Raw genomic sequence first — 26,503 nt, forward strand, 5'->3', positions numbered from 1 at the left:
AGTTAAATACTAATGTTTAGAGATCTATGAGTTTCAAAAGGTTAGAACCTATAGCATGAAAGTTAGATAGGAGACATTATTGGGAATTTTGGGGGGGCTAGATCATGTGGCCTGATTTTTTTATTATTTGCCCCAAGTGCTTTCCTTAAAAAAACAGCAGCATTCGCACAGGGTCCTGGATGTTGTGTCTCGGGTGGTCGGAGGATAGTTCTGGAGCTCATTAATCACACTGGCCTTGATTTCTACCACTCTATTTCAACAAAGATTTATATTTAAAATACACTGAAAAGCAGTAAAATGAAAACAGTAAAATCAAAAGTTGAAGGACTAGTTTTGTGATAACAGATAAAGAATATCATATTTTTCAACTTAATTAAAAATACAAATTTTGGCTCACAGGCCCAGCCACTCCACGGCATGTAAGATCTTCCCGGACCGGGGCACGAACCTGTGTCCCCTGCATCGGCAGGTGGACTCCTAACCACTGCGCCACCAGGGAAGCCCAATCGAAGGGTTTTTAACCGTGGTTTGGGAGATACAAAGATTCTGTGTAATCCTGAAAAAAAAAAAAAAAAAAGCAGAGGTTAAAAAGCAGTGCATATACTAAGTATAGATAACCCAAGTAATTGAATATTTACTTAGGTTACTAAGGAAAAATGTGGACATTTCACAGAAAAAAAAGAAACAGAGACCGTTTCTGTCTTACTACAAAAGGATGCATTTGTATTCCTGATCATGTTAGCTACATTAGAATTCCTGAGATCCCATAAATGGTTTAACCTGACTTACAATATATTGAGTTCTGTACATACATTGTTTTTCTTCTCCACCTCTAGAGATAGGGCAATAGAGGTTATAGTAAAATTCTTACATCTTTAAAACATTGTCACTTTAAAGATGAATGAAATATCATAGTTTCTTTCATTGGCTGTAAGTTTCTGTATTTCATATAAAAGAAAATACATCTGATAAGGGCTAATATCCAAAATATATAGAGAACTCATACAACTCAGTAACAGCAAAAAAAAAAATTCTGATTAAAAATGGGCAGAGGATCTGAATAGACATTTTTACAAAGAATACACACAGATGTCCAACAGGTACATGAAAAGTTACTCAACATCACTAATCATGCGGGAAATGCAAATCAAAACCACAATATCACCTCACATCTGTTAGAATGGATATCAAAAATAAGAAATAACAAGTGTTATTGGCAAGGAAGTGGAGAAAAGGGAACCCTCATGCACTGTTGGTGGGAATGTAAATTGGTGCAGCCACTATGGAAAACAATATGGAGATTCCTCCAAAAACTAAAAATAGAACTACCATATGATCCAGCAATTCCACTTCTGGGTATTTACCCAAAGAAAATGAAAACACTAATTCAAAAAGATACATGCATCCCAGTGTTCATTGCGGTATTATTTTCAGTAGCCAAGACGTGGAAACGCCCTAAGTTTCCACTGACGAATGGATAAAGAAAATGTGATACACACACACACACGCGCACACACACACGCACACACACACACACACACATGGAATATTATTCAGCCATAAAAAAGAATGAAATCTTGCCATTTGTGACAACATGGAAGAACCTTGAGGGCATTATGATAAGTGAAATACCAGACAGAGAAAGACAGATACTGTATGAACTCACTTATATGTAGAATCTAAAAGCAAAAACAAAATAAAACGTAACAAATAAAAAAACGAACTCATAGATATAGAGAACTAATTGGTGGTTGCCCGAGACAGGGGATGGAGGTGGGTGGAACAGGTGAAGGGTGTCAAAAGGTATAAATTTTCAATTATAAAATAAATAAGAAAGGGGGATGTAATGTACAGCTTGGTGACTGTAGTTAATAATATTGTATTGCATATTTGAAAGTTCCTAAGAGAGATTTTTAAAGTTCTCATCACAAGAAAAAGTTTGTGACAATGTATGATGACAGATGTTAACAAGACTTATTATGGTAATCATTTCACAATATATACAAATATACAAATGATATTGAATCATTACATTCTATACCTGGAACTAATATAATGTTATATGTCAATTATACCTTTATACCTCATTAAAAAGAGAAAGAAAATAAGTATAATTAGCCTTATATATGGATCTGTGGTATAATCTAATTGATAAAACTTAAAGGTCATGTTTATGGCAAAAACATAATCCTTTAGACATACAACTTTAGATTTAAAATATTGTCTCTCAACATCCTGGAAATATTCTATCATCTTCTTGCTTCTATTGATGCTTTTAACAAGTGAACATTCTAGCTAATTCTTGTAAGGGGTAGATAAGTGTGCCGGGAGCTTTGAATCTGGTCGTTAAAGAATGAGATGTTTGAAATAAAGGTTTCCTATTTAGTATCAATTCTGATAGTGATAATTGTCAGACTGGACCTCTGAGAATGATAGTTGCAGAATGGATGAATAGTTCCTCATTTTAATGCTCAGAAATATATTTATATTTCCAAGTAATGAATGAGACACAGCCTTATAAAACCCTAAAATGAGAAAGGTATTTTACTCCATATGTTGAAGAGACTTGGGCCACATAACAGGCTGGGCGTTATTTAAAGTCTTGCATCCACTTCAATATCAAATTCTCTTTTTAATTAGCTTCATTGGTAAACTGGAGCCAAATAACCATAGATACTTGACTGGTGATTCACCTGACATTTTGTTGTCCATTAAGCTTTGATATATCTCTCTTATATTCTTTATCCAACAGCAATGGAAATAAAATCCTGCCCTGAAATATAGGGCTTGGTAGTGTGGTAGGGATGCTGGCCTCACAAAAAATGTATCAAGTATTATCTTAATATCTAGCCCTACACTTTTTCTTTAAATCTTTTAAAATCCTTGATGACATGACCATGTTATTTCTCCCCTAATCACTGTCACCCATCCCAAATATTCAGCTTGTTCATAGTCTCCCTGTCTTGCTTCTGATAATATATGGTTTTGGGAAAGTGTTATTGACTTATTGACACTAAAGTATGAATAATATTTGAATTGTAATAGATCTTAAGCCAAGGAATGAACCTTTCTGACATTTAAGAAAAAAGTCACTTTTGGTAGTAGGGTCATTTGAAACCTCTAATATAACATATTAGTTGTCACCTACTATATAAGTGGGTAAAGTTGACTAAGAGTGATTGGAAGAAATCCAGAAATGTATTTTTTCAAAGCATGTATGGTGTATAAATCCATATATTTTCATCTATATTTATAAATACATATACTTTAAGAAAATCTTTAGAAGGAAAAAGAATTAATAGGTGGTATGTCAGAGAACCACAGTAGCCACATTTATGAATTGGAATTTGTTGTATCACTTTTTAATTTAATAAAGACTATATCCAAGAAGCTACTGAAAAAAATAGATATAAGGAGAAAATTCTTAGAAACACAGTGGCACTACAGATTATGATAAAAAATTTTGATCAAGTATTAGAATGGTAGGCTGATTAATGATTTTGTTAATTGATCTTTATCTAAAGTGCATATCTTTATAATTTAACTATTAACTTTATGTTTTTCACCTTTTCCAGTGTTAAAGAACCCAGTGTGTAAATTATATAGATTTCCCACATCTGACAATAAGTGGATGCGAATCCGGGAGCAGATGTCAGAGAGCATACTTTCTTTTCATATTCCTAAGGAATTGATCTCTCTTCAAATCAAAGAAGATTTGTGTAGGTAAGAGAAAGTGATTTATGATTGTCTCTTACATTAATTATTTTTTTATGAAACATTTTTTCTTCAAGTATGATGATAACATAAAAATCTAGATCTGCATTGTCCAGTATGACGGCTCCTAGCCCTGTATGACTATTAATCACTTGAAATGTGATTAGTCCACTTTGAGATGTTCTGCCAAGTGTGGTATAAACACCAGATTTTGAATTCACAGCACACAAACAAAAAAAGACTGCTTTCATAATGAAATGTTAACATTTTGGCTGTACTGGGGTTGAATACAATATGATATTAATTTTATGTGCTTCTCTTTTTACTTTTAATTTTATTTTTTATTCAAGTATAGTTGATTTACAATGTCTTGTTAATTTCTGCTATACAGCAAAGTCATTCAGTTATAGATATTATATGCATTTTTTATATTCTTTTTCATTATGGTTTATCACAGGATATTGAATATAGTCCCCTGTGCTCTACAGTAGAACCTTGTTGTTTATCCATTCTATATATAATAGCTTACATCTGCTAACCCCAAACTCCCACTCCATCCCTTCCTCAAACCCCTCCCCCTTGGCAACCACCAGACTGTTCTCTATGTCCATGACTCTGTTTCAAAGATAGGTTCATTTGTGTCATATTTTAGGTTCCACATATAAGTGATATCATGTGGAACCTAAAATATGATATCTTTTTACTTTTTACATATGACTACTGACCACTAGAAAATTTTAATCACATGTGTGACTCTCATTTGTGACTTACATTACACCTTTTCTGTGTAAATCTCCCACCATTAAAATGTGTTGAAAAAAATCAATTATGAATCTTTAAAATTTTCTAAAGAAAAGTAGAGAAAAAATCATGTTGAAGACTCAAAAGGGAAATAGAAAAGATTGTAAGGAAATTGACTAGAGATCTCAGTAGAATATAAGGTATGGTTATTATGAAAAGGAATTAGAAAGCCCTAAGTTGAGAACCATCACCTTTTAGGAAAAATGCTGAGAAGAAAAGGATAATGGAGAAAATAATGAAATTTTAAAATGCAGTAGGCAAATTAAATCCACAAAGCCAGCAGAGAAGAACAGATTTGACACTAAGAAGTCACATCTCGGATGTGGAAGACAAACACAATAAGTTCTTCTCAAATGTTCTTTCTTGGGAAAGAACAATTCATGCAAAAACTTGGAAACAGTGAAAACTTATGCAGGTTTTTATTTTACATGCTAAAATCAGACTAACCTTATACTTACTTCTCTGCAGAAGTCCATGGAGTAACATCTACTGATTTTTGATTTTTTGAGAGAAAAAGGTTGTGGCCCACTTTATTATATAGGGTCAAGTTATGACTTTTTTTTTTTAATGAATGAAGGCAATGGAAATGACATACTTAAATACGCAGAAGCTCAGAAAATGTCATTCACCAAACTTTCTTAAAGAATCTACCCTCGAAGATATATGCTATCCAACTGAGACAATAATTTAAATTAAGAATTATATTTATAATATAATATAAATTAATATACTGTAATCATTAAATTATAATATGAAATTAACATGATATAACATAACAAATTAAGAATGTAAGAATGGGACATTGTCCTACAGAAGGACTTGAAACATTTTTCTTGATTGGGTGAAATCTCCGGCCCAGACAGAGCTTTACTCTGAAGTTCTTTTTTCGGCCTCTTTTGTTTTGTTTTAATTTTTATTGGAGTATAGTTGAGTTACAAGGTTATGTTAGTTTCTGCTGTACAGCAAAGTGAATCAGTTATACATATACATGTATCCACTCTTTTTTAGATTCTTTTCCCATATCGGTCGTTACAGAGTGCTGAGTAGTGTTCCCTGTGCTATACAGTAGGTCCTTATTAATTATCTATTTTATATACAGTAGTGTGTATATGTCAATCCCAATCTCCCAATTTATCCCTCCCCCCTTTTCCCTCCTGGTAACCATAAGTTTGTTTTTTACATCTGTGACTCTATTTCTGTTTTGTAAATAAGTTCATTTGTACCATTTTTCTAGATTCCACATATAAGCGATATCACATGGTATTTGTCTTTCTCTGTCTGACTTACTTCACTCAGTTTGACGATCTCTAGGTCCATCCATGTCACTGCAAACGGACTCTTTTACCCCTAGTCTTACTCAGATCCCAGAAAGTGTTATACTTACCTCAACCTTCCTCTCAACAGCACAATTTTAATGGATTTTCTTAGGTGGTTTGATGAAGACTGTGGGTGTCATCGTGCCCTTATCTTTCAGTAGTTGCAAAGAGTACAAGGTGCTTCATTTTCATGCTTGGAAATCTATCTTGAGAGAATTATTTTTTAAAAAGCTTCGAGTCTTTTCTTCAAAAAAAAAAAAGGTGCCAGGGCAACTTTATATTATGCTAAGTAACTGAAACAGCTACTTTCTGAATCTTTAAAATAACTGTTAACTAAATTATATCATTTTAGTTGGTGAAGAGCAGTAAGTAAATGAGCAGTAGATAAAAGCTGCCATTAAGTCCCTATTCATAGGACCTGTGGATGGATGGAGATAGTTATAGATGGATAGACAGAGAGATAGACAGACACACAGACATAGATATACAGTCTTTCTTTCCTTTTCTTTCTTTCTTTTTTTTTCTTAGGAAAGTCAGTAATCACAGTATGAATTTAGCTGTATAACAGGGGGTGCAAAAACTTTTCCTTAAGGACCAAATAGTAAGTATTCCACAAAATATTTTACAAAAGTGAGATGTTTCCTCTCAATTACCAAGATGATAAATTTGCAAACATGGTCAGACTTCTGTGAAGTCTGGATTTTGACAATCCTACACTTTCTTTCACGAGCCACTGACTCTTTCAGTCTCACTCTTCACCCCAGACGTAAACTTTTCTACAACTTCTCTGTGTTGGTGTGTTGTCATCTCCCTATAGGGGTAATTAGGGTATTATTTGAACACTTTGTTACATAACTTCCCTCCTTTACCAAGGGAATAGAAAACGGGAAATTTTCTGAAAAGACTGCTATGATTGATATCAGCCTCATAAACTCGCAGGTAGAGATTTCCTAAGTTTGAGTATGGATTTAACTGTGAACAAAAATAGCAAGTAAGAAAGGGAATTTAGGGAATATTAGGTATATGTCTAGTCACAACTGTGTCTTAAAGACAAGGCATTATTAGTAGTTTTGTAATCTATTTAACTTGGTAAGAATGAAATCCCACTCATGCATTTGAAGGTCTATTATTAATTTTATCATGTCTGGGATTGGTAAACGCTTGACAGGCTAAGTTAGTGTGAGTGTGTTGGCAGGGACCAGGTGTGTGCATGGTACGCTTCTCTGCCTAAGGCATACCTGTATGTATCAGTGAGGAAAATGTTGTCCTTCTCAGCCGTCATGATATGGAGTGTAAATGTTGGCAGGGACATAATGGTGCAGCAGCTACTTTCCCTCACTCATACCCAGTGCCCTTGCCTGCCATCTAAAACTTCTCTTGCTATTAGTCCCTTAGTGTGACATTGGACTCAACGTGAACTACTTTTATTGACTTTGAGATCGTACATACACAAAGTCTTAGGGCTGTGATAGGGTTTAAATCCTCTGGGGCCTCCCTCTGATTAGTGCCTTCCTAAGCACTAATACCTTCTGAGTTCAAGTTCAGATATATAACATCTGTTGCGTTGGCTGTGACGTGTTTTCACAATGCTAAACTTTGAATTTTATATTACGGTTTAGGCCCCCAAAATTCACAAGCAGGAAATCGTAGATGACAAATTATGTTTACTGTTGTGAAGAAAGGCTTATATTAGCAATTTTCTGCCTCTTTGCTCCCGAAGCCATATTTTTAAAAAGATATAAAAAGTGTGGTAATTTTTTTCTGTAAAAATAATATATGGTCACTATAGAAAATAGTGAAAATATAAAAAAGAAAAAAAAATCACTCTAAACACACCACCCAGAAGAAATACTGTGTCTTTATTTTCTAAATCTACCCTCATCTTCGTGAGCCTCACTGTGGAAAGCAGACTTTTGGTCCCCATGATTACCATGCCCTGGTATCACATTTAAATCATTCTCCCTCCAATAATTCCTGTCTCAGTAAATGCCACCCTCTCTTCAACAGTTCAGTGCAGAAACATAAAACATAAGTATTTTTGTCTTGTCTCACCAAACCTATCCACATTCCACATTCAATTTCGAGTATCAATTTCTAATCATGCTAATTCCACAATTTCCCTCAAATTCATTTATTTTTTATGTTTTCACTCTATCCATTCTAATCCCAACCACCATCATTTCTTGCCTGTGATAGTGTAATGGTCTATAACGGCTTTTCTGCCAATGGCTTTGCTTCCTTAAAATCCATGGTTCACGTTTTTACGAACAAATGATACAATTGAACTTATTTACAAAGCAGAAATAAACTCACAGACATAGGAAACAAATTTATGGTTACCAAAGGTGATAGCAGAGGGAAGGGAGAGCAGAGAGTTTGGGATTAACAGATACACACTACTATATATAAAACAGGTAAACAACAGTGACCTACTGTATAGCTCAGGGAAATATACTCAATATCTTGTAATAACCTATAATGGAAAAGAATCTGAAAAAGAATATATACATATATGTATAACTACATCATTTTGCTGTACACTAGAAATTAACACAACATTATAAATTAACAATTTTTCAATGAGAATATAAATAAAAAAGAAAAAGATCCATGGTTCACATTACAGACTCACATAATCTGATTAAAAATGTTATAAATATGCAGATTTCCAGCAGGAGTATCAAGGAGACAGCACTGATGTATAACCTCTTAAGTGCTATGCTGGAATTATGTGTTGGGAAGGGAAGACGGGGAGGTCCTGCTTACCAAGTATCAGTATAACACCTCGCTTCTGAGAAGTTTACTAAATGATTCTATAATCGTGATACCTAAGGGATGTGGCATTATAAAGTAGCCCAGTTCTTTGATCTAGCCTCCTTGAAGGATGGGGGGGAAAACACAACTGGTTTATTATAGAGTTAGTGCAATGGAGAGAAAAAGTAGAGTACATGTTGAAGACAGCTCAGAGATCCTAAATACATAGAAGATGTGTGTGTGTGTGTGTGTGTGTGTGTGTGTGTATTTTTGCCTGTGTTTATAATGCCACAGGCTTTACAGTCCTTCACCTTGGGTTGCATGCAGGCAAGTTATGTAGATCTTGCCAAACTACCACTTATAAAATTTTTATAGCTTGTTTTAGTGTTGCCACGTATTTTGTTTATATTGAGTATTTTCTTCAGAGTTTGTATTACTTCAAAAATTTGCTTTGTAGTTTTGATTTGCATTTCTCTAATGATTAATGATGTTGAGCATTCGTTCATGTGTTTGTTGTCAATCTGTATATCTTCTTTGGAGAAATGTCTATTTAGGTCTTCTGCCCATTTTTGGATTGGGTTGTTTGTTTTTTTGATATTGAGCTGCATGAGCTGCTTGTAAATTTTGGAGATTAATCCTTTGTCAGTTGCTTCATTTGCAAATATTTTCTCCCATTCTGAGGTATCACCTTACACCGGTCAGAATGGCCATGATCAAAAAATCTACAAACAAAAAATGCTGGAGAAGGTGTGGAGAAAAGGGAATCCCCTTGCACTGTTGGTGAGAATGTAAATTGATACAGCCACTATGGAGAACAGTATGGAGGTTCCTTAAAAAACTACAAATAGAACTACCATATGACCCAGCAATCCCACTACTGGGCATATACCCTGAGAAAACCATAATTCAAAAAAAGTCATGTACCACAATGTTCATTGCAGCTCTATTTACAATAGCCAGGACATGGAAGCAACCTAAGTGTCCATCAACAGATGGATGGATAAAGAAGATGTGGCACATATATATGGTGGAATATTACGCAGCAATAAAAAGAAATGAAATTGAGTTATTTGTAGTGAGGTGGATGGACCTAGAGTCTGTCATACAGAGTGAAGTTAAGTCAGAAAGAGAAAAACAAATACTGTATGCTAACACATATATATGGAATCTAAAAAACAAACAAAAATAATGGTCATGAAGAACCTAGGTGCAAGACGGGAATAAAGACGCAGACCTACTAGAGAATGGACTTGAGGATATGGGGAGGGGGAAGGGTAAGCTGGGACGAAGTGAGAGAGTGGCATGGACATATATACACTACCAAATGTAAAATAGATAGCTAGTGGGAAGCAGCCGCATAGCACAGGGAGATCAGCTCCGTGCTTTGTGACCACGTAGAGGGGTGGGATAGGGAGGGTGGGAGGGAGACACAAGAGGGAAGTGATATAGGGATATATGTATATGTATAACTGATTCACTTTGTTATAAGCAGAAACTAACACACCATTGTAAAGCAATTATACTCCAATAAAGATGTTAAGTAAAAAAAAGTTTGCTTTGCTTAGTCAACATTGAAATGTGTCAGTTAATAGAAGAAATGATGGAACTTGTGGCGTTGAAGCTCCATGGCAGCTACACATACCATATTAAATGATGGTGTACACATATATATGTTTAGATGGGAGGCTTGGGTGGCCATAGGGTGTTTGGTTTTATCAAAACATATACTTTTCTACATTATAATATGATGTTTGAAAACTTATTATGGTACAAAAGTTTTAAAGAAATGAAGTATTTCGGTGACAATGAACCTCATGGTCCATAAAACTCCCCAGGAAAAAATTAGTTTGATTTATATCATGTATTTTTCTCTTTTTCTCCTGTTTCATTTCTGCTCTCTCTATATTTTTCTTCATTGGTCCCAGGGGTGAGGAAGGAGAGAAACTTCCTTGAATATAATTTTGGGAGTCTAAAAGAAAGGATAAGAATAATTTATAACAATTAACTTTAAGATGTCCTTAGGTTTTATATAAGACATAAATATTTGTGTGTACCAGGCAGAGGAACAATCTTGTAAATAAAATATAAACATCTGAACCAAACCCTTTAGTAGGGAAAATGTAATAGAATTTGGGACATAGAAAGTTTAAATAAAAATCTTGCTAACACTTCTTTTAGAGAATGTGAATGCTTTCTCTTAGATTTTAGTGTTTGTAAATATCGTACATATACTAAATTCATGGTGATAAAATATTTTATGTCAATGAAGGCACTGTTTTGCTCAATACTATATATTTCAAATATTCTATATTCTTCATTTTTAGAGCTATATTACAGACCTATGATAAGTGTATCTATCTGTCTATCTATCTAGTCTTAAATTTATTTCTTGAATGCACTATATTCTTATATATGCAAAAAAATAGTAAGATACTTTGAAATCCCAGGTTGAAAGCCTAGTTGCTGCACAGAGTTACATTTCAGAGACATGTTCTACATGCTGACTTAAATATTATCATACACTATTAAATGGGTTTTCTAAGCAATATACCTAGTTTGAAAGAAATGAGGAAGATACTTAATTTTCTGACCTTGCACCTTATCTTAAAGCATTTTGTGACTATTACATTCAAAAAGGTTCATATTATTTCAAACCAGTAATGCTACAGGAGTGCCATTTAAAAAATGTTAAAAGTATATACTAGGAATTATGAACTAGAATATATTCATATAAATTCTATTTCAAAAAGTTGTACAGTAGCATTTTACCACATAGTGAGCCAACCTGTCCATTGAACGTGGTTAGATCTTCTTTTCAAAATTTATCACCAGACGAGGTTTCCCCTTCACACGGCCTACAAGGCAAACAAGGGCTCCTGTCTACCTACATCTCCAGCCTCATCTTACACCGTGTTTATTTTGGCCTGGCTGAAGCACATGACTTTTGAGCACATGACATTTGCATACTTAGATAAAAGCACACTGAAAATCTTTACTGACCTTAAAGAAACACTGATTAGTGGGAAAAGTAATAAGGAGTCAGCTATTCTGTTTAGGTCTCATAGATACTGAATAAACCTCAAACTGATGAATTTCATAGATTTTTTTATAGTGTTCTATCTCTTCCACTTTGTTTCTCTTTGTGTTTCTTTCTGTCTCTCTTGTTTGCTTTCTCTGAGGAAAATCTTAAGTCCTAAATATCCAAAAGTGATGCATAAAAAAGTATCCCATTGGGACTCCACTGTTGACTCATAGCTGATGAGTGTTATTTCTTCTGTTCATTTTTCTTCATGCAACGTTGATGCAAGGTTGGAATACCATGTGGTGTATTATTTATCATGGAAAGAGTGCATTGGCCCTACCAACTCCTAGTATTGAGGGCAGATGCTGTGTGCCATTAAGTTCATCATTATAGATTCTTGGTATCATTTAATGAGATGTCCTGTAGAGCGCTTAGTATCACCAAGCTGGCGATAGAAATATGTGTTTTATTTTGTTGTTTGGTTATTACCATAGCCCCACAGGAACAAATAAGGCAAAGCTCATTCAGAAGCATATTTGTCCATTGTGCCAGGATTCTTTATTTCACATGGATTGAGTAGGAGACAGTGTACGTTGTGATGATAAAAACACGGAATTGGAATAATTATCAACCCGAGTCCAAAACCTCTTTATCTGCCATTTGATACGTACCTATAATTTTTAGAAAATTACACAATTTCTCAATTTTCAATTTTTTTTTCACTTTTTAGATAATAATATTATCATTTTTCCTACAGAGCTACTGTAGAAATTAAGTGAACAATCAGGAGACTCTAGCACTTATGGCTGTGGGATTTGGGGTCTGTGTGTATGTAAGTGCATACCTCATAGATACATTTATTATATGGTACTACAAATTCCCAGTGGGCAGAAAAATGGACTTCTCTCACAAAGCTGGTGTATTTAGAGCTGAGACAGTGATTTTGGAATGATAGTCAGGCTTCAGACTTCAGATTAGTTAGGGCCTTCTGGGACACAGAAAAGGAGGAACTTGTCAATTTTCTTATTGTACTATTCCTGGAATCTAGCATAATACCTGGCATATAATGAGCCCTCAGGAATGTAGTCTTTTCCCAAGAACAGCTGAAATTGCGTGAAGAGAATAACATGATTACACTTAGAAAAAGGGAAGCAAGTGTGGAGGGATAAAACAATTTAGGGGATGTTGTGTTTGTCTGGGCGAACAATGGTGGTGACTTAGACCGTGGTGGCTGGGGGGAAATGGTGAAATGTACAAACATTTGGGATTTTTTTTGATGAGCAGAGTTTGGTGGTGGATTATCTCTGGAGGTAAGGCGTGCAGAATAACTTAAGCATTCTGACCTGCATGACTGAATAGATAAGTTATAATTCTTTGATGTAGGACATAATGGACAAGCACAAGGTTTAGAAGAAACAAAGGAGCCCTCTTTGGCTCTTAATTGAACCATCGAGGTCTTTGCTATTAAGTACAGATGCTTCTTGCTCCATGTGGCTATTGAAACTTAAGTTAAAATTTGTTAAAATGAAATGAAATTTAAAATTTCATTTCTCCATCACCTTAGTCACATTTTAAGTGTGCAGTAGTCACATATGGCTAGTAACCATTGTAATTAAATAGCACAGCTTTGGAACATCACCATCACACAGAGAGTTCTATTGGACAGCACTGATCTAGGATAACCAGCAGTAGCATCTCTAATTTTAAAGAGTTCTAGTAACATAAAATCCCCCTTTCTTCCTGCTCATTGGAATTTAATGTAAAGAATAAGAAGGCTGACATCAAGCTTTACCCTTGTCTGCAAAAACAGAAGGGTTTTATTTTGTTTTTTCCTCAAGCTGATAGTATCAAGATATATGTTCCTGATGTGATTTCTAGTGAGAGTGAGATTGTGCTGTATTTCTAATGGAGAGTCTATCTAGCATAGTAGTTTAAAGCATGGGCACCCTAGACAAACTTCCTGGGCTTCATCCCAACTCTGCTACTCACTATCTGGATAACTTTGGGTAAATTACTTATCTTCCCTGAGTCTCAGTTTCCTCATTTAAAAAATAAGGATGATAATAATAATACCTACTTCCTTGGGCTGTTATGCATATAGAATGAGTGAATATTTATAAAGTTCTTATTATAGTGCCTGGCATGAATAAGGATAATCAGCACCGCTAAATATTTGTTAAAGGAATAGAAAATACATAAGAATTTTGTTTTGTTGTTTGAGATTCCAGCAATTATGGCAGCCAAGGCTGTCTGGTAAGTGCACACTTGAGCAAAATATTTGCACCAGCTCTTTGTTGACCTGGGTGGAATTTACATACAGATGAGTCCCTCAGATGGGAGATTCCAATCTTGTCCTCCTATTGAAGGATACTTGCTTAAAAGAAATCATACTCACCAGAAATTAAAATAAAAAAGAGAACAAGATTTGCATTCACAAGACCTCGGTACATGTCTTGATTCTGCCACTTCCTAACAATATGGCATCAAACAAGTCACTTTACTTCTCACTTATATTCTTCCCATTTTTCCAGAACAATGTTGTTCACTAGAACTTTCCACGATGATGGGAATGTTCTATGCTGCACTGCCTACTCTGATAGCCATGTAGCTATCGAGCACCTGAAATGTGCCTAGTGAGACTGAATTTTTAATTTTGTTTAGTCGGGCTCTGGGACAATTATATCTGAGGAGTGTTTTAAGAGTAAGAAAAGAGACACATTCTATACAAAAGTAACCTTGATTACCTGGAAAGCCTTACGGTTTTCCCCAAAGAGCTCTACTTCCAGCACTTTGAGAGCCTCTTGAATTCTGTCTACCTATGAAACTGAACTGGGTGACATCTGCATTCCAGATGCAGGAGTGAGAATTCAAAAGGGTGATACTCACAAACGTTTGCACTTTCTAAAAGTATGGGCATGAATAATGAAAAATGGTAACAGTGTGAGTATCTGTTCTTGCTTTAGTAGCCTTTCAGGTACAGTGAGTAATTTTCATGGCTACCCAAAATAAAAAGACATATATTAGTATATGTGGATTTAGGAGAAACTTCATATGAACACGCCACCATTTTAAGCATAAATGAAACACTGAGCTTTAACATATTAAAACAATAAATGACCATGTTTGACAAACTTTGAAGGGTAAAGAAGATGTTATGTGGAAGTAAATAAACACCAAATCACCTTTATCAGGAGCAGCAAATAGACTCTCAGGATGGAATAAGACATACTTATCATTCCTCATTTTTTTCTAACGCAGCTACCTAAAATTAAATTATAGAATCTGGCTGTTTATCAGATACAAACAGATTCTGTGATTACAGCTAATTCCTGTAGTTACTGTGTTCCAATGCTTAGTCTTTGCATATAAACTTGAAACCTTGAGTGTATAGTACAACAGCCGCTTGTTTCAATGTCACATGAAAATCAGAGTGAATGACCACTCAGAATATCCAGTCACTTTTTCCAGTGAAATAGTGGCTCGTGGACTGCAACATTACCCACGTTGTCATTTACAAAAATGCATTTTAAAAAAGCCTGTGATTTATGGATGCAGTTTTTATCCCTCTACAGGTTAAAGCACAGACAGTTTGAATTGTGGGTTGAAAATACTGTGAAACTTGACATGTAGTTGAACTTTGTTCAGTTTTATGGTGTCACCGGGCCACTTTATGAAATGAAGCCACCCACCAGTCATTTATGGAGTCTACACTTCATTGACTATTTCATGTTTAATTTTTTTTCCTAATGGGTACATTTTTATGGCTTCTTTCAGGTTTGTTTTAAGGTCTAATTTTGCTTAATGAATGAAAGCCATTTGCCTCTTAAACTTGCCACCCATGTACACCCACATGTACTTTTAGAGTGTGATAACTACCAAAAGGCTCTATTTAAATTGTGTAGCCATTTTTATTCTACAAAATGGTATTGTACAGCTCATTGTAGGAAAATATTTCTATTTGCTTAGATAATAACAATTTCAAATAACATTTTAATGTCTTTCTTACTGGTCTGTATCCTTTGGTAGATAAATTTTTATCAGGCTATTTGGTCTTACTACCTTCTTGTAAATGAATTAACTGTTACTCTTGGGCACTCTTTCTTACAATAATTACTTTTCGTAATTTCAGGAATTTTTGAATTCACATAACCAGATATTTTAAGTTGATTATTCTGGGTTTACACTTCTAATAAGATAGGTGCTCACATGTGGCACTTTGGCCTCATGACTAGAGATTTCTTGTGTATGTCCCTTAGACAGGCTGAGCATTTCTATGGTTATTTTTCTTTTGAAGAAGTCAGAGTATTTGTAAAATGTAGTGGGAGGGATAAAAGTTCATGAAAGAGCCTAAACTGTATTCTAGATGTTTTCATCTCACCACCACCCCCAACTTCTTTTACACCAAGCAGAAAGAAAGCTTTCTGATGGAATCTCTACATAGTTAGTGTATTACTCAGGATTCTCTAGAGAAACAGAACTAGTAAGGTATGTGTGTGTTGTGTGTGTGTGTGTGTGTGTACTCATCCTCAGATCTTCAGGGTGAGTGAGCAAGCTGGAGACCTAGGAAAGACTATGGTGTAGTTTTAGTCCAAAGGCCAGCAGGCTTGAGGCCCAGGAAAAGCCAGTGTCCCAGCTCAAAGTCAGCCTGGCAGGAGGAGTTCTCTTTTGGTCAGGGGATGGTCAGCCTTTTTGCTCTATTCAAGCCTTCAACTGATTGGATGAAGCCCACACAAAGTAGGGAGGACAATCTGCTTTACTCAGTCTATAGATTTAAATGTTAATCTCATCCAAAACAACCTTATAGAAACACCGGCAATCACATTGGACCAAATATCTGACACCCTGTGGTCTAGCTAAGTTGACACGTAAAATTAACCATCACAGTAGGAGATGCCATATGAAGATACATTTCAAATCTCTGTCTATCCTTGAGGAAGACATAACCAAACTAGGGTTACAGATCTCAACCGTATAAGGTTAGAAGACTCAACAGTGACTCATTTATGTATTGCACGTATCCATTTTAACTGGGGCAGAGCTCAGCATTCTACTTTGGGGTTAGCTTATATTTTGACTTTATCTCGAATTTCAGGAAAATCTAAGAATTACAGTCTTCAAGCAAATCTTTCATTCAGTTAACAGGCCTACATGGAACACTTTCTATGGACAAAGGACTGTGGTGGGACAAGACGATAAACAAGACAAGTCTCTGTAACTCACAGACTCAGAGCAAAGTTTTCCCCATGTTGGAATTCCCCCCTTTGAATACATCATCATCAGGCTTTGAAACTACTTTTAAATAGAGGCTTTAAGTAGATGCTAAACTTTTTCCTCTTTGAACTAGGTTCTGTTTTGGTAGTCTTAAACCTAGCTTTATTTTTCAGTAGTAGAAACTGTTTACAGCTCTGTACAGAGAATTCCAGTATTAATTAGGGAGATTCAGTGAGAGCAGGTGGATGGCTGGAGTAAGGAAAAGGGCCGGATGCCAGTTTGCTTACTTGGTTTCCCTGTTGCCCAGCACCCTCCCTGTCCTTCTAGCCATGACAGCCCCAGGGGTGTAAGTAATGAAGTTTAAAAAACATTTACCTATTTACTAATCTTTCCAGTGTTTCATGCATTATATGTGAAAGCAGCTTTGGCTATTTCCTTTTCAGTTTCTCTGTGACTCATTTTGTGTTCAGTTATTTCTTTTTACTCTTCAAGAGTCATTTGGGTTTTTTTTTTTTTTTTTTTTTGGTCTCATTTTCTCTTCATGTTATTTAATAGTCTGTGTTTCAAACATGTTATACTTAGTAGTGTGTTTCACATTATGGAAGGTTCAGAGGGTCATAATAACCTCCAGGAACTTGCAATTTTCCTAAAGAGAAAAAGCATGTATTTTTGAAATATTTAAACAAGGTAAGATGAAACAAACCATATAGGCAAAAATACACCAGAGATCTGTATGAATATTTCATCAAGTATCAAGAATGTCAGTCTTTACAGTTGAAATGTCAAGAACCATAGAGCATTAGGTATTTCTCAAGTAGGCCTTAGCAATCACCTGTCTCCTTTGGAGACATATTTTATATGATTTGCCTTTTATTTTTGTAGGTAGCAAAGTGAAAGTGGATGGATGGCAGTAAGTGCCAAGAGAACTTTAATGTGTAAGCGGCCCAAGCTTATTAGTATTTGAATATTCAGTCTTTTCTTTTCAACTTCCTGTGCCTACCTATTGGAGTCTTGGAGAATTGGAAAGAGTTAGAGACAAGCTAGAAAATTTGTTTTAAAAATAGAACTTTAGTGAGAGTAAGGTAGGGAATTCATAAGAGATTGTGTGTGTTTAGCAGGGCAGTGGATTTTCCAGAAAGAAATATTCATTGTCATTGTTGTAAGGTAGCAATTAAAGGAGACAGCTTTTGAAAGCAGAAGGTGTTACTGTGAGTAAAATGATAATGTTAATAGATAGCAGAGTGTTTTAAAAAATATTTTTCTATGGATTAAAAATGCATTTACACAGCTCATCACTTTTTCCATTCACACCAAAGGTTTAGTAAAGATGTGTAACTGTTTAATTATAATGTTGATGCCAGATTTCTGTTTAGATAAAAGTGGCAACATGCAGACTGGACCACAGGGGCCATTATCTGTGAGTCTCAGAATACTAGACACCACTATGCACTTGAACATATTTTAGAGATTATTACTGCATACCTAGTAGCCGTGCCACTTGAACTGAAAGATACAGAAGTAAAAAAATCTCAACTTACAACTTACCCTTTGTTCAGGTTTAATGTTAAAAGTACATGAAAGTTAAAAAAAAAAAAGTACATGAAAGTTTATAAATGTGATTTTAGAAGTCAATAGCTCCAGGTTCTACACCCCTTCACTCCATATATGTTCATTGAGTACCTTCATAAACAAGGCACTGTGTTTATTGTTTGGAATTTTGTTAATTTGTTTTGTATTTCTTTGTTCGTACAGTGGAGAATCTTATGGGGTGAGAAAAGAGTTGGTATAGAATTATAGTCTAAAAGGCTTATGTTTTTCTAGTGACTCTGAGATTAACAAGCAGCTTTATTTAGATGCCTCCATCTGTGAAGAAAGAGGTTTCAAATTGTTTCCTAAATTTCCTTCCAGCCATGACATTCTGTGAGTTTGTAGCTGTTGTTTTCTTTTACTATATCAAAAGGGATATGTTAATTCTGATATCCTAAAACTTGGGTCATTTAAAGGGATATTTTGCAAGTGAAAGAGGTGCTGATAATTACAATGGAGTAACAAGTGTAAACTGGCACGTATGGTTGCTCCACCTCTAACATATGTTGGTTCAATGACAAATAATGGGGGAAATCAGGAATATAGCACATACATATACATACACAAAAAAGACCTTCTTCATCTATGTACATAAATAATTGCTGTGATTTGAACTATATTTCTGATGCATATACCATTCAGACTTTATGTATATAAAAGTCATATATATGTCATAAATATGTATGAAAGTCATATATATCATATTTATCAAAAATATAGTATATATATATGTGTGTATATATATATATAACCATTAATGGAGAAGCAGAGTGTGTCAAATAGAGCCCAAGGAAGAGGAACATTTCCAAAGTTCCTAACTGTGTTGCCAGCCCTTGGGTACATGAGATTGAACAATGGGTCTGAACGTATCCATGGTGAGAAATAATGCTGCCCTGTGGAGGCTTCAGCAACTTCAGGTAGGATTGTTTCAGTGTAGACCTTTAGGGTTCTGAAATGTACTGGTGGCTCCTGCATCATCCCAGTGTGATACTGGGCCCTAGTTAGAGACTAAACCCCTGACGATTTAGACACAGAATGACTCTGGGCCTAGAGCTGCCCATTGTGAACTGGGTACTACTGTGATCCCATTGTATGATGTAGGAGTAATGTATTGTGTGGTGGGAGTGATACATTCGGAACTGGGCTTAAGCAGATCCAGGAGGTATGAGCATATATCGTAAAGAGCTGTCCCAGAGTCTCATGTCACTGATCTCATGTTAGTACCTCTATCTTATGATGCTTCTCTTGCATTTTGATTAACTCATGGAGGAAGAAGACACTCAAACTCTTAAAAAGATGGGTCAGCCTGATGTGTTAGGTGGACCTTAAGGTCAATAATGAAGTCCATCCAGTGGGGAGATCTGAGAAACAGTATGATTGTTAATCATTTAGAGGGAGAGATGGCCTGAGGTATGGATATATATTAAGTTTAGCAAAGTGAATGGCTTCACAGGCCTGGAAGAAATAAGATTAGAAGATTGGATTCAAGGAGTATGGGCAAGGGTATGTAGATGGGCTTACAGGAGTGAGCAGAAGTATGCCTGAGCCATGCCCATCAGAAAGCAAATACTCTTTATGACCAGAGAACATTATCACCTGCCCATGGATTAGCCAGACTCCTTTCTTGGACACTCCAGAGTTTGTGAAATAGACCCATGAAGAGAATGGCCTTGGTGGCAGACACAGGGGTTATACATGGACCTAAAGGCGTGGCCTCCCTCTCCAAGGCTGATATAGCTACTGCCACTGCTAAATGTTAAATGCCAGAAATAGATTGGCAATGGACACGAACATGGTACCATTCCTTGGGGGAGACCCAGCAGCTATTTGGTGGCAGGTCAATTACGTTGCATCCCTTTGACCTTGGAAAGGGCAGCAGTTTATCCTGGGACATGAAACATAGTCTGAATACGTGTTTCCCTTTTCTGCTCACAGTGCCACTGCTGGCACCCCCATCTGATGGCTTACAGAATGATCTGGTGTCCCACATAACATTGCTCCAACCAAAGGACAAGTGTTACGTAAAACGAGGTGCGACATGAGTTTGTAATCACTGCATGCCCCTCCACCCAAAAGCCACAGACCTGATAGAACAGTGGAATATTATTAACCATGAAAGACTCAGCTAAGGTACCAGCTTGGGTAAAAAAACTTAGGGTTGGGATACTATCCTCCAGGATGAAGTTTATATGCTAAACCAACAGCTGGTATAGGATGTTGTGCCCGCTATAGCTAAAATATCCACCTCTAGAAGAAAGGGTTAGCCCTTATAATCAATCACAGTGCCCCACTTTTGGGGATCTGCGCTTTCTTTCCCTACAGCCTTAGACTTTGCCAGTTAGGATCCTGGTTCTTGGAGTATGGGGACAGGCGTTCTGTCAGGGGACCCATTAAGAGTCCCACTTAACTGGAAGTTGTGGTTGATTTCTTGTGTGATCTGACTACCATACATTCCTAACTAAATGAACCAGCAAAGATAGTAAGAGATACACCATGGGGAAGTAGGGCTGCTGAGCAAAGAGAAATTTATCTAGAACTCAGAGGTGTTCCATGGCCAGAAGTGCATGGGAAATTGCCACAACTAAAATTCCATAACAGCAAGGAAACGAAGAGTGACCTCACAAGGCAGCACTCCAGAAATGCCAGTGGAGTATGAGGCAAATTTGAAATGAGTGGTAGAATGATGAATACCAGCAGCTAAGGCCCCCAGAATCAGCTGGAGTATTGACTGTTGTGCTTGGTTCGCTGCTTCTCTTTAAATCTTTGGGAAGTTACACCTGGCCGTCATTTTGAAGGATTGTACTTGAACTTCCCTCTTGCAGAAGATGAAGAATGTTGTCTTATATGCTATCTGGATTTCATAAATGGATCGGAATTGTGCAAGAAGTTTCCTGTCCTGGGCCCCGTTTTTGTGTTTTCCTATGCCCACTCATCCCCAACACGTCTTCAGGTTTTGACCACCTGCTCAATGGAGAGCCCCTCCTGGGCTCAGTTTATGTGCTTTTCTGTGCTGGCTTAACTGGAATGTGTCTTCAAGTTTTGGCCACTTGCTCAATGGAGAACCCCAACCGGTGACACCATTGTCACCTTATCTCCTGATGCCACCAGCTTATCAGTCTCCCTCAAGGTGAAGACCAGCCATTATCATGCACCCAATGGTGGAAGTATCCGTGGAAGTATCCAGAGTGGACTTGGCACCTATATTTTACCAGACCCAGGAAAGTTCTGTCTCCACTGGAATATTGCCCCCCCAGTGGCTGCGTGGAGGAGACAGATTGCATAACTAGAAGTACAGAGGAACTAAAGTCCCACCGGATGAATCTTTACCAGTGAAATAGAGTGGATGGTAAGGAACTGGCATATAAATGCATTTTCCTCCATCTAACAATCTGTTCCAAGGTGCAGAGGTTCCGTATGACTTCTCTGGAGTCATTCCACATGGCCACCTAACCAGCTGTGTTTTCTTGTGAAGTTCTGCCCAGCTTGATAACGAACGACGTTATGCCTGTTTTCGCTTTTTCCCTTCAGCACTTCCCTTCTTACCTCCCTCTGACTGACCTAGGATTGCTTGATCTCAGGCCCTGCCTTCCAGAGAACCTGGATGGAGATATAAAACAAGGCTCTTAGATGCTAAAGTTTTTGTTTACTGAGTGACAAATCAAAATATAATACAAACAGCCCTAGCCTTCCTGATTGAAAAGTTTACTGATTTTCATGCAGCCAATTATCTTCTCTATTTTAATGTATTAATGTAATTAATTTCTTTCATTTTCTAAAAATTTACTTTCTTACTCTGCCCCATTTTGTTTTATACCTTTTTCATTACTCTAGTTTATTATACCTTTATTCTATAGTTAGTTCTCCTATATTTGAACTTTTTTTAAAAAAGGTTTTTTTTGATGTGGACCATTTTTAAAGTCTTTATTGAATTTGTTACAATATTCCTTCTGTTTTATACTTTGGTTTTTTGGCCGCAAGCCATGTGGGATCATAGCTCCCCGACTAGGGATCGAACCCGCACCCCCTGCATTGGAAGGCAAAGTCTTAACCACTGAACCACGAGGGAAGTCCCTGAACTTTTTTAATGCGGAGAAACCTTATGTTGTTTGTTTGTCCCTGTCAGAATGTGTATCTGTTTAATGTCCTCTCTTAGAACAAAAAAGCAGTGAACGCCAGGTTTCGTCTAGTTATTCCTGTATGTAAGTTTTGACATATTGGAGGAGTGTAATGAATTTTAAACCCCAGTTTGTAGATTCCTCCCGGCTTCCTTCAAGTCACTGCCTACAGAACGCTAAGATTTTCTGATCACACTTTGTCGGACTCCTCTTGGGCAGGGAGGTGTACTCCACCCCAATATTCCACACCGTAGTCAGGGGCTTCACTCTTACCATCCCCTCCATCGCCACCTCCCTTATAATTATTATTTCTGATAGGAATTCAGAGACAACATAAATTGTAAACCCATGGTGCGTTTATTAGTGTTAAACAGTAATACCTAGTTAAGATTTCTATTATAACCATATATTGAAAGTAAAACCCAAAATCTTACATATTAAGTTGACATACCACATTTGCTCTCTACCTCAGATTTGACCTAATTGTCCAGATTCTTCTAGACTTGATATCTCCAGCTTTTGGAATTATCTGTTTGTTTTGTCCTGAATTTCAATACCCTACCATCTGAGTCCACACAGAGAACTTGACTTCCCCACTCCTCAGCCTTCTCTCCTAACCCCGCTTTGGTCATGAATTTCCTTTACTCCCATTGTCCATTGATTAATTACTTCCATGAATGTTGTCTGATGAAAGTTAATCTGTGGAAAAGTTGAGAATGAGATTAATGTTCACAAAAATTGTGAAGACCTCAGATGGAAGATGCAGCAATACTATATCGCATTCCCATTGAAACCAAACAAAGGCAGCTACAAGCATTTGGAAGCAAGTCACATTTTTGCACACCATCCATTATTCCTGAATTTAACAGGATGTTATAGCTTCTACATCTTCTGAATTTATTAGCTTGGTATTTAGCATGTTTCACAGCCAAAATAGCAAAGAAGTTTCATTACTGCTGGTTAAACTGCCTCATGAAAATGTTGTTGGTAAAAGGTTATAGAAATGAATGAGAAATCTAACCAAGAAGCATATTAAACCATTTATCATTATAATTTAAAAAGGCATTTTATGACTTAAATTAACATGGCTAAAGGGTAGAGAATTAAAGTTAATAATTAAAACCTAGATCTTGATTAGCTCTTCTTTTGATAAAGAGGGGACAAAATATAGGCATACAGTATTTACCTAAATTGTCCTTAGGAGAAATTGAGACCAGTAAAATCATACCTGATCATACTCTTTATGGGCTTTAGAAAGATTACAGCTATATTATATATAAACTAGATTCCGTGATTAGCTTGTGTTTCCTTCACAGTCAGATAACCCTTTCCAAATTATTTCATGTGGGATCGTCAAAGCCTAGAACTTAGCTATCTCTCTATTGAGGTTTAGTGTTTTGTTTTGTTTTGTTTTAACTGAATGGCCTCTATTTATATTAAGGATAATAAGTCTTTGCCATCTTTGTGAAATTTTTATCAATAAATTTAAACCTTTTTTTTTTGCTCTTTGACATACAGGACTTTAATGTTTGTGTGGCCTAACCTAGTCACTTCTTCCTTTGTGTTAAAATGATTTTTTTTCCTAATAAGCACAGAGCTTTCCTGAAAGGGATGGTGAATCAGTTAGTTTGGCAACCCTGATTAAGCATTTTGTGTCTGTGGGTTTAAGATCAAAATAAATATTTTCTCTTCTTTTTCATTGTAACAGAAACCAGGAGCTAAAAGAACTTGGTGAGCTTTCTCCACACTGGGACAATCTACGAAAAAATGTCCTTACTCACTGTGATCAAATGGTGAATATGTACCAAGACATTCTGACAGAACTCAGCAAGGAAACAGGTATGAAATCAATGACTTTACATATTCAAACTGAAATGAATTTCATGTATGTTATGTGAAAACAATAATAAATACTGTTGTTATGGACATAGAAAAGTCAAGATTTAATAAAAAGCAGAAAACTTTTATTTCCAACTCTACCATCTTGGCATGAAAAACAAAGAAGAAAAAATTGCACTATTTTACCTCATGGTATCATTATAGGGGTAACTGAGAATTTTTTTTAATTAAATTTCTGAGAAGAAAATCCACTCATACAGAATATGTTTTTCTTTCTGAAATTCTTATAACATTTTTCTATGTCAAATGTACTTTTCAACACACACACACACACACACACACTATTTATTTACTAATGATGTTTAATTTTTTTTTTTCCACCTAGGGTCCTCTTTCAAATCAAGCAGCAGCAAAGGAGAGAAAACATTAGAATTTGTTCCAATAAACCTACATCTGCAAAGAATGCACGTACACAGCCCTCACTTGAAAGGTAGTATATAGTATTCTTTTTCAAATGGGCAAATTATATTAGTGTGTACTTCTTTAAAAGGCTTGACTATTGGCAGAATTAGAAATTTTAGCAGTTATATAAAGGTGAAGATGAAACAATTGAAGCTGATAATGACCCTAGATACTACAAAAGAAACCATTACATTTTCGTTGCTGTGTTTCTGGGCAATGTTTTGTAAATATGCCACCTATGAACTCAATAACTATGAATTGAGTTACAGGTGACTATGCAAGATGAGTATTAGCTTTATTAAGTATTATCAGCGATGCCTAATAGCTCCCCATTGTGCTACTGTTTGAATTAGAGAAAAAGAAAAACAAGACTCGTTCATTTTGTGCCTATCCTGAGAAACCAGAGGCCAAAGATGGACTCATGTGCTGTTTCTCCGACTTAGTGGTGGCTATCACCAGAATCACCCACTTCCCTATGAGAAGCGGGTTTATCAGATAGAAGGTGCTACAGTATTTTGATGTACTTGGTTGTGAGAGACATTTTTCAAGAAAATACACATAGATTTTCATAACATACCTGAATAGTTCTAGAGTGAATGATACGGGGTTGAATTCATTGCCACTCAAGTAATTCCTTGCCATTTCTCAGTAAAATATATTTTAAATACTCTTCTCATCTCCCTTTTCTTTAACTTATTGCTGTATCAATTTTGTGCATATTTAGGGTGACCACCTGCCCTTATTTATCAGCAGAAGTCCCATACTATGCCTGTTTGTCCAGCATCTTTGTTAATGATGCCCTCCACATCCTTTCCATCTCAAAGGTCTCTCTGAATCATAAATGCTGTGGTCATCCTATGGGTACTCATCTTCCTAGGAAGCTAAAAGTTACTTTAGATCATCAAATCCTTTATGCTGAGTCTATCAACATATACATACAAACATGCACATACACAGATACATCTAAAGAAGCATTCTAACACCCAATTTTGTAGCCATTGTCACGATGAGGCTACAGGTTAGAGGTCAGAGTTTTAAAAAATTAAAATAAAATCTCTGTCTGTTTTAAAATTACCTGAAGTTTTATAATCAGAAAAATTAAATTTTTCAAGTTGGTGCATACTGATTGTGTATACACAACTAGCTAACGTATAAGTTCAAGTGTAGTTAAAATCATTCTGATATATAATTGTATTATCTTTGGTAACCCTTATCAACTATCTGAAATTTTAACTTGCATCCTGTTCACCAAAAATTATGTCAACTGAATTAAAAATGAGATGGATTGGCCTGAGGCTTTCAGGAATTCTTCCCTGAATACTGAGTGTCTGTTAATAGTTTGAACATAACAATATCTAATGGTTTTAAAAAAATCATCAAAACCAAGGTCATAAAGAAGCTGCAACATTCAAAAGCTATCTGACAACCAGCATAACTTTTTTTTCCCTAATGGCCTATATGAAGAGACTTTTATGATATAGTAAAAAAGTTTATATATTTTGGAGGGGAACAGAATTTCAGCTTTACTACTTTATATATGACCTTAAGCCTGTTATTTAATCTTTCTGAGCACTGTCTTTTTCTTCCTGATTAAGTGAACTAGACCACGTAAAACACATAGAACGAACAATAATAGTTTTTATGATACATGTGGCATTTGCTATCACTGGAACAAAACGGAT

At 36.0% G+C, this 26,503-nt stretch overlaps 1 protein-coding gene across 11 annotated transcripts in view; it reads left to right on the plus strand.

Moving 5' to 3' along the window:
* The window catches only part of INPP4B (inositol polyphosphate-4-phosphatase type II B), a 717,808-nt gene that overhangs the window by 522,293 nt on the left and 169,012 nt on the right, over positions 1–26,503 (plus strand). For all 11 annotated transcript variants that reach the window (XM_079920302.1, XM_079920301.1, XM_079920305.1 and 8 more), the window contains 3 exons: positions 3,576–3,723; positions 24,229–24,359; positions 24,745–24,849. In XM_079920302.1, coding sequence (XP_079776428.1) covers positions 3,576–3,723; positions 24,229–24,359; positions 24,745–24,849 — 384 coding nt within the window. The remainder of the gene's footprint in view (positions 1–3,575; positions 3,724–24,228; positions 24,360–24,744; positions 24,850–26,503) is intronic.

This window comes from Stenella coeruleoalba (genome assembly GCF_951394435.1).
Source record: "Stenella coeruleoalba genome assembly, chromosome: 4".
NCBI lineage: Eukaryota > Metazoa > Chordata > Mammalia > Artiodactyla > Delphinidae > Stenella > Stenella coeruleoalba.